Here is a 9,420-nt window from a genome sequence, read left to right as displayed (position 1 = left end):
TCCAGACTGGCCTTCCAGAACTGGTTTTGCCCCTCAGCTGAGCTGCTCTGTAATTTTCAAGGTAATTTCTGGGGTTGCTGAGCTACCTATGGCAGTACATCCTTCCCTGCAGGACTACTGCTGCAGAGAAGGGGACTCAAAAAAAAAAAAGGGGGGGGAAAGATAGTTGGGGAAGGAGATGCATTGTTTAATAGCCCAAGTAGAATAAGCAAAATTTATTGGGGTTTTTTTGTAAATGAGGAATTGAAAAAGAACTTAGTTTTAGCATTGACGTAACAGCAGGCAACTGATAAGCTCCAGCCAAACCCGTGGCCTTGCCGTGCTTGGACAATGTGTGTATGTGCAGGAAGAGACGCTCCCGGAGAGATTATGAACCAGGTGCGGGGGGACAGCTGCCGGGAAGAGCTGTCCGTAGCGCAGGTGCCCAGGAGGAATAAATTCATTTCCCTCCGATGGTGCTGGACCACGTCCGCCTCCATCCTGGTCTTGCTCTGAGCTGTCAGAGCCGACAGAGAGCGGGTGGGAAGAGAGCTTTAGTTCCTCCGGAGCTGCCACGGGTGCATCCGCTCTCGGCTGTGCCCCACGTCCTCTGCGGTGGTCTCCCTCGCCGGGGGCTCCGCGGGTGCTGCACCCATGCCCTGGGGAAGCACACGCCGGGGCACATTGCTGAATTAACTCACGGTCTGGGAAGAAGGAGGGAACCTGAATCCCTAGCTGGGAGAAACCAGCTGGAGGTCCTTGCTGGGGGTCCTGCTGTCCCCCCCGGAGTGACCCCAGGGCCAGCCCCGCCGGGAAGGCGCTGGCGTGGAAATGCTGCGGCTCGGCATGGCGGGTGGGGAGGTTGGCCTTGTGCTTGGCACATATTAAAGATCCTTTTTCCGAACTGGCTGCAGATTTAGTCCCAAAGTTTAGAGAGAGGCGCAGTCACTGCTGAGCAGCCTCTGGACTTGCCTGCCCTGGCAAGGCAGGCACCATTCCCGCTCTCCGTTCAACCTGGGTTTTGGAGCAGGTGCGAGGATGATGATGCCGTTTACCAACACAGATCATGGTGAGCGCATCATCTAGGGGAAACCACCGGTGCACCCTTCTGCCTGGAGATGCTCTCGGAGCTCGTTCAGCTGCTCCCTTTGGACTCGCTTTTGAATTCCCGTGCAAGACTAAAAAAGCAGCATGGTTTTGGCAACCACTGCGCCTGGTGACTCTGGATTTTCCTCCGAATCTTTGGGCTAGGACCAAATCTCATCCTCTCGCATCAGACAACAGGAGCTGAGTGATGTTGTCTTCTGGCAATCGATCACAGGAACGAGTGTCTATTTGAAAACAGATGCCAATGTTATGAGTATTTAAGTTGCCAGTCCCCGGACAGAGACTGAAGAAAACCCAGAATTAACAGTGCAAATCCTCTTTTTTTCAGCCCTCTCTCTGTTTAGGCCAGAACTGGGCAAAATAATTCACCACAAATGAAAAAATTTGTGTGTGCTGAGGTGGTGTGACATTGGGTGGAACTGATCTGATCAAGGGTGCTGAAATGAGAAATATTTGCTTTCTGTATTTCTAAGCTATTTCAGTTGTCAGTGGGTCTCAGTTTAATTATTATCATTAAGTATTATGCAAACCTCAGTATGTTTCAGTCTGGGTTAGCAGGCTTGTTTTTAGTTTTGTGCTTAGTTGAAAAAGCTGTGAATGTTTGTCCCAAGCAACTGAGAAAATGGTTGTTTGGGGTTTTTTTTCCAGAAAAAGCAAATATTCACTTTGTTTGCACAACTACAGCCCTGGCCTAAATAAAACATTGTCCACGATGACGATCTCTTTTGCTTCATGAACTGAAAACAGCTAGAGAAAAAACAGAATACGGTAAGACTCCAGGTCTCACTTGGAAGACTTTGCTGGTTTCTTTCACAATCTCATTATTTATTTTTAAATAGAAGTCTTGTTTCAGAAGCAAGCAGATATTTTGTCTTTAAAAGGTCATAAAAATATCTCTGGATTAGAACAGCTCGGGTGGATGATGCTTACAGCGATGCGCCCAAGCAGCGTGAAGTTGCCCTTGCACACCTTGGCTATGCGTTACAGACACAGTACATAAAACCGAGAGCGAGAGAATATTAAAACACAGACTTCCCTCAAGATATCGACATAACATGATTAACGCTTTGCCGGTTCTTACATCAACGCCCATACTGAACCATGCAGAGCAGAAACAGTGTTTTCAGTTACCAAAGTAGTGTATAGCAATGAAAAGGAGGGAGGGGAGGAAGCAAGCTCCGTCTCGTACAAAACCATGCCCTGGGCTGCCCTGCTGAGGCTGGGCTCCAGCAGGTAATTCTCACATCTAGCCCAGTGTTTGTCACAGTTAAGACCCCCGTGGTCTTGTCGTCATGTCCCCAACCAACCAAAAAATCTATTCTTCGGTTAGAACGTGAACAAATAACCCCCTCTTCTTCCTTCTTTTCGTCCCCTCCTCCAAGTCGACGGCCACAAATCTCCTGAGACAGGACAAGGCACGCAGCAGCAGGGAAGAAGAGGCAGGCTGCGGTTTTCGGGTGCACGGCTGTGCCTCAGCGGAGCCAGCGGCGGGGCAGGTCGGCGAGGCCCCGCCGGCAGGAGACGCAGCCAACGCCAGCGTCCCGTTGCCGTCGGGAGCACTCAGGTGCGCTGCTCGTGAAAACACCGTCGTGTTCTTGGTTTGCGTCTCCTTCGGACGCAGCGCCTGACTGCGTCGGGCTGTGCTGCTTAGGTGGAAATAAGCCGTGCTCTGCTACAGCTGCTCCTTCTCCGGCAGGCGGCACGGTAGGCACAAGGGCATGGCACCTGGGGCTGACTTTTGGGTTATTATTAAATGCTGTAACCCGCACCTACCCCCCGGGTGTTCCCTGAGTTGGCTGCTCTGCCCCAGAGCATCTGCAGAAAGACTCTGCAGGGGCACCACAGTGTTTGCAGGACTCGGATTTCTCTTCCAGGGATGCAGAAGAGGAGGCACGATGAGAAACGAACCTACTTCGTTGAGGATTTTTTGTGTTTTGTCTTTGCCGGTTAATCCCAGCTACGCTCCTTGTTGCTTTAGCATGGGCCAGAGCACCAGCTGCCTGGCAGGGAGGCAAATTTGGAGGGCAAGGACCTGGTGCGCTACCCTACGTGGTTTGAAATAGGTATCAATGTTAACATCTACATTCGTCAATAAAAGTTAGCTGGGGAGAGGTAGGCAGACGGCTTCCTCCCTTCCTTCACCCATCAGAGACCTGGGTGAAGAACCATCTGTCATGTAGGACCAAAGCTGATGCATAAGCCCAAAAGAGATAGTCACAGCCTTGTGGTGGCAAAGGGCTTGAGTGGACTTTTTTGGAAAGAGGTGGCATTAAGTTAAACTGTATTACTCGTTCTTTCACCCGTGCAATCCCTTGAGGCTTCACACTATCAGAGTGACAGTAGGGTGGTTTCTGTTTCATTGCTCTCTGTCTTCAGAGCTTATTCTCTGGCATGCAGGATCCCCTCATGGGATGCCCTTCCTTTAGCGCAGTGTTTAAGTGCTGACAACCTGACATTTCTTGTAACTGATGTTTAGGGGATTTCTGAATTGCAGGTTTGAACATCCTATATTTAGGATCTGGTCTTTGCTGGTTGTCATTCAGTCTGTGCAAGTGGGACTCTTATCAGGACTGACCGGTCAAATCCTGGACTTGCAATCTGGTTTTCTTTTTGAAGCATGCCTTCAAAATGTTACGCTTTGGGGAATTTGGCCTTCCTGTGTTCCAGAGGGTCTCTGCAAAGAGAAAAGAAGTCTTCTAGGTGAAGTACATTGTGAGACTGATGTACACGACATTAGCAGGGAGAAATGAAAGAGCTACTGAACTGAAGTATTTTTCTGGCATAATAGTTGTGTATGTTATTTGCGTATTTCCTGATAGAAATGCTGTCTGCAAAGTCCTGTCGTCCCTCCTGCCTCCCCACATAGCGGTGTTCTCCTGTGCAATTAGTAGTTTAAAATATCTGCTCTTCCCTTCTGCCAGAAGGAAGCGTGTGATCTATCACCTCCAGGACTCATTCAGATGGCCAAGTGGCCTGGGTCAACTTGTACCTGTCCAACTCTTCCCAGGAAGGTAAGGGAAACAAACTGAAGAGAAATAGCACTCGTTGAGCCTATGCCTGCACCAGAGTCAGCCAGGACCATCTTTCCAGCCCCTCATGGAGCTCTGGCAGCCTTTGCTCCTAGGGTTTGGTGTGGACGTGGCAGCCCTTCTTCTCGATGGTCTGCACCGGGTGGATCGGTAGCACCAGGTGGGAGATGCGGCTCCACAGCCCACTCAGTTTGTCGGAGTCCATGTGGTCGTAGGAGCTGGGGGTCCTGGTGTTGGTGAACTTGGCCCAGAGGAAGTCACGGACCCTCTCTTCCACCTGCTGGAGGCTGATGTGGGTCTCCAGCGTCTCCTCCTCCAGCAGCACGGTCAGCAGCAGGGCCACATCCTTGAAAGCAGCGCTTTCATGGTCGCAATATTTGTAGAAGATGAGGGTGGCCCCCGCCGGCAGCAACTCGAAGCGGTGTATCACCGCAGCACGGCCCCCAGCCTGGAAAGCTGAGCTCAGCTCTGAGTCCACCTCCAGCTTGGCCTCGTCGCTCTGGAGCCTGGATTTATCCGTGCCATCGATCTGGACCGTGCTGGCATGCAGGGCAGCCGAGTAAGCATCAGCCACATGGCTGCTAAGGCATCGCAAGGTCCGCTCACCCTTACGGGCGGCCGTGAAGATGACGATGGCCGGCTGCGTGTGGTGGGATGCATTGAGGTGCTTCTGCAGGAGCTTCCGCCCACGAAGCCACAGCTGGGGACTCTGCCCCGGAAACCTGTCCTGCAGCTGGTTGAACTGGGACAGAAAGGCCTCCACCATGGGGTTCCTGGGGGTCTGCTGGGACTCGGCGGTCGGGTTGCCGAAGCTGAATATGCAGAAGCCGAGCAATACGAGGCTCACGATGACAAGCCCTGTTCAACAGGGGAGAGACCCGAGACAGGGAACAGAAGTCAGTCCCAAGTGACCTGCACTGCTATGCTGGGAAGTAGCTACAAGGGCTCTTTTTCCCCTCCCAGGCCTTCCCCACTACGCCCCGAAAGCGGTTTGGGTTGGCACTCTCCCTGAGGGCCCAGGGATGGTGAAGAGGCTGCTTGCCCCGTGTTGTGAGACCCATGCTCCTACACATCAGCCAGTGAGGGCTACAGCTCCAGAGGTGGAGGCAAGGCTACAGCTTTGTTGTCGCAGTGCAAGATCTCCTGAGGAAACTGCAGCTGCCCACAAGCTTTCTTCTCTTCCCTCCACTCTGTTTGCTTTAAGGTCATTCGGAGCACCTGCCTCCACACACGGAGGCATCTGACCCAGCTAAGGTGTCCTACTCACTGCCTTCCTCCCAGCTATGCTGGGTGAACAAAGGCTACCATGCTTCTGCCCAGAAAAGGAGGACAGCGAGGTACAGACACAACTGCTTGCGTTCCTCTCCATGGCAAAGCCGAGTCTCTTTCTACCAGGAGAAATACGTGATGTGGATCAGCATCACGGTTCCTACTTGGGACCCACAGCACAGAGGGGGTTTGGGAAGGGGGAGCATCCGCGTAGGAGCCTCAGACCTCCCAGGACATGCCAGGGTACTCCTGGCATGCTGCAGATGACGTTCCTGTGTTTGAGGCTGGAGAGCTGGAGGGAAGGCTGCTACTCTAGGGGCTGGTTTTTCCCTCAAACCCTCAGAAAAGGCTGTGAAAGGTCCTGAGAGAAGAAGAATGCTTCATTACTCGTTCCTGGAGGATCAGTGCCTTCTGGACAATGGGTAATGCACAGGGAAGCTGCTTTTCCTCACCTTTCAGCAAGAAGGACTCTTTGGCCTTCTCCTGGTCTGTGTTCCGTGTGGTGATGTTCTGCAAGCAGGACGGAGCCTCTGGCTTTGGGGCTGTGTGCCCTACAGTAAGAGAAAGAAACGTGCCGCTCAGTGTTGAGGGAAGAGGTAAGTCGGGCTGTAGTAAGAAAAGCATGAGAGCTGCCAGGAGCTCACAGCTGAGGGCAAGAGTTAGAAGTGAATATTGCTCTGGGTTAATACTGCTTTGAGTCTTGGCCACCCCTGCTTTTGGGGCAGGGGAAGGAGAAAGATGGTGTGGAGTGCAGCGTGGTCCCGTGCCTTTCAAAGCAGGACAGCAGCCAAAGGAGAGAGAAAGAGAGAAACCCGTTAATTTCTTGTATCTTCTTTCCTCCTCGACTCCAGAAAACTGACGACAGGCACTAGAGAGCTCACTACAACCATTTTTCTAATGCCTATGGAAAGCGTAGGCACGTGCACGGTGGAAGAGCAGCAGTGTGCAGCCACCAGCTCACCTTTGGTCCCATGTCTGTTCCTTAATGTGCTTTGGGATCCTCTCTCCTGTGTTTCTTGCTCTATGTGCTCTTCTGGCTCCTGATCTTGGAGAGGGGCAGTGGTGCTCTTCTCTGCCAAGAGGCCCTTGGTGACATCTTCTGTGGCAGTCATGTCCCAAAGTGTTATTTTACTGTCAGAGCTCAGTGACTTGCTTCTTGATGAAGCACCTTCCTCAGCTGTGTAAGAGCTTCCACACTGCTTGCTGGTCTCCTGGTCCTCCCCTGCTTCCTGGTGGACAGGGCCATCTCCTTGGCTGGCCGTTTTATGGTGGGCCAGCCTGGCTGTAGGGCATAAAATTTGCAGACCTACGCTTAGTCTCATTCTGCACAAGAACCAACAACCCTTTCTCCTGCTCTGCCTCCTCTAAGCAAAGGCCCAGGTTGTCAGCATTTTGGAAATGCTGTACACACAGACGGGGAGAGACTCACCTTCATCCAAGTCGTCGTCTTCCTGGGGTCTTTCTGAGACACCATCTCTGGTATTCCCAGATTCTACCCGTGATACTTCCGTTTCCTGAGGAACCTTCTCCTCTACTGTGGGGTCAGCTGAATCCAACAGCGTCGTCTCTCCTCCGTCAGCGGTTGGGGGTTTACACACCAAAGAGTCCTCCTCTGGTGTGCAGGGGGTCTCAGGCCGCCTGCTTGCCACTTGGTGCCCAAGTGTTTCTGGGGTGGGCTCTTGGTGCACAGGATGCTCTGCTGTGCTCTCCACCTCCTCTTGGGCTGGCCCAGCTGTTGGGATCAGAGTTCACAAGCTCAGCTGGCCGTACAGGAGTCAAGAATACCCAGTGCTTTACCACCACTCTGTAAAACTCCCAGTTCTCGCATTTCAGAAACATCTACCCGCAGCGAGGTGGGGGAAGAGAACGGCGTGGCCAAAAGTGAGAAAACTCGTGGCTCAGGATGAAGACAGCTGAACAGGTGAAGGAAGGGGGGGAATCACAAGCGATGCAAAGGCAGTCGCTCACCACCTCCCACAAACAGACCGATGCCAGGCCAGCCTCTGAGCGATGGCCACCTTGGAAGCCAACCCTCTCTCCCTTTCTTCCTGGACCGCGGGTTTTGCTGCTGAGCGTGATGTCCCACCTTGGGTCCTTGCCCAATCTTGTGCCCACCCCAGATGATCTGCTTGGCAGGGGGAGAGAGGGGAAAAAGAGAAAGCCGTGACGCTGTGCCAAGCACTGTTCCACAACAGCCAAAACACTGCTGTGTTATCAACGCTTTTTTTTTAAAAAAACCCCACAAATCCGAAACACAGCACTGTACAAGCTGCTACGAGGAAAGTTAACTCAATCCCAGCCTATGTCCCACGCTGTCCTATGTGGGGTGGGCAGGCAATTCTTTCCTTTAAGTGATTCACTATTCCACAGATAGTGAGTTTTCTTAGGCTGGTAAATTAAGGCGATGGATTTGAAGCGTCTCTAAGGCTGTTGAGGACTGGCCAGAACAGTTACGCACTTCAAGCAACTGTCTGAACGTAAATGTTAGCTCTGCTTGTGCTCCTTCCCTGCTCCTGTTCTGGAGCTGCTCTCCCAAACAGCTGTGGTAACGTATAATTAAAAGCAAACACTGGAGCATAACTCAATAGAGAAATTCTGAGGCCGAACATCAGCGTTTGCAAGATACTCTGAACCTCACAAAACCAAACGGTGCAGCTCAAATTTCAGGCGCTATTTGTGAAAAATTGCTTATGAATGATCAAGTACTACAACGACATAGAAATTATTATGATAAAATCAGAATAAAGACTCTGATAAAAATGGCAAGGAACTCCCTACTGATTTGAGAGCGGAGAAAAAGCTGCACTTGTCACATGTCAGAACATGCTGTCATTTGGAGCGTGATTTTTACATTCCTTGTTGCTGATTGTTACGGGAACACTTCTGACCGCCTAGGGCGGACCTGAGCCGGTGATAGCATCACGGTATCGCTGAAATACTCACACGTACTAGTCATAAGAAGGCACTCCGAGAATGCAAGTACACGGTAGAAACTGAGATATGAGGAACCTGGAGGTATCCTGCTACTCAAGCTGGGCACAAACAGTACTCCTTGCCCTGCCTCCTCCAGAGTTTTCCCATCCATAGGTGGTGGAAAACCGGCTTATTATTTAAGCATCTGTAGATGGGAAGCACTGGGACACGGGGAAGAAAGCTCTCCCAGTCTGGAGCTCCATCTTTAGCCTTCCTTGTGCTGCCACCCTGGACCCAGAGTCTGAACCTGTTGCAGATGGGAATCCAAAACTGAAAGTAACTTGTTAATCTTTCACCCTTCAGAAGAAGATAGCAACTTTCTTTTCTTGGCCTGGAAAAGAGGTGTGGCCTTTTTTTTATTATTTTTTATTGTTATTTTGCTTAGGTTTCCCATACCACTGTTGAAATCTTCTTGCAAAGGGATTTTCCGAGCAGATGGAGTAAGCCTAGGATTCACTTACCTCCAGAGAGAGCCACACCTGGATTCTCTTCCATTTTCTTTCTCCCTTGGAGCTCTGGCTTCTGCACCGCTTTGTTTCACTTTCTCCTTCGGTCATAAGGAGACGTATCCCTCCTCTGTTCGAGTGGCTGCCCAAGTCCTTCCCCCGTCGCGGACGCCATCCGTCTCGGTCTTGGGACTTGCAACCAAACGCCCACAAACCTGATAAGCAGAAACACAGGAGCGGTGATTGATGGTGCAGAAGGAGAGTCCTCCCTCCACGGTGACAAAGGTGGTGTCAAATTGGGTGGATGCCACCGATAACCGCGAACCTTCAGCCCAAGGGCTATTAGCCGTTTTGCTTCCCGGCAGGCTACAAGCAGTCCACGGGCCAACGCAAACCGCAGTTGGCTTCAGTCTACAAGCAGTCCACGGGCCAACGCAACCCGCAGTTGGTTTGGGGCGAGCCAGCGGGGTGAGGCACCGTTTCCTCGTCCGGACGGACACGGGTGGACTCACCTGTGCTCCAAGATGGCAGGTCTGGAGCCTGGGGCGCGGCAGGCTGCCCCGCGCGCTTTCGGGCACCCGGTGTCTCACAGCCAGGTCGACGCAGAGCAGCGAGCC

General features: G+C 52.0%; 1 protein-coding gene across 1 annotated transcript; it reads right to left on the bottom strand.

The window, feature by feature from the left end:
- Positions 1–4,206: 4,206 nt before the first annotated feature.
- LOC104621747 (torsin-1A-interacting protein 2-like) lies at positions 4,207–8,852 on the bottom strand. Its single transcript, XM_010288302.1, is given in 6 exon segments — positions 4,207–4,973; positions 5,772–5,816; positions 5,819–5,935; positions 6,346–6,666; positions 6,814–7,116; positions 8,819–8,852. Coding segments are annotated over 6 exon segments (1,587 nt in total).
- Between the last annotated feature and the right edge of the window lie 568 nt (positions 8,853–9,420).

This window comes from Phaethon lepturus, unplaced genomic scaffold, assembly GCF_000687285.1.
Source record: "Phaethon lepturus isolate BGI_N335 unplaced genomic scaffold, ASM68728v1 scaffold38895, whole genome shotgun sequence".
Classification (NCBI taxonomy): domain Eukaryota; kingdom Metazoa; phylum Chordata; class Aves; order Phaethontiformes; family Phaethontidae; genus Phaethon; species Phaethon lepturus.
Note: the sequence above shows the minus strand (reverse complement) of the source record. Positions and strands in the feature narration are given on the sequence as shown.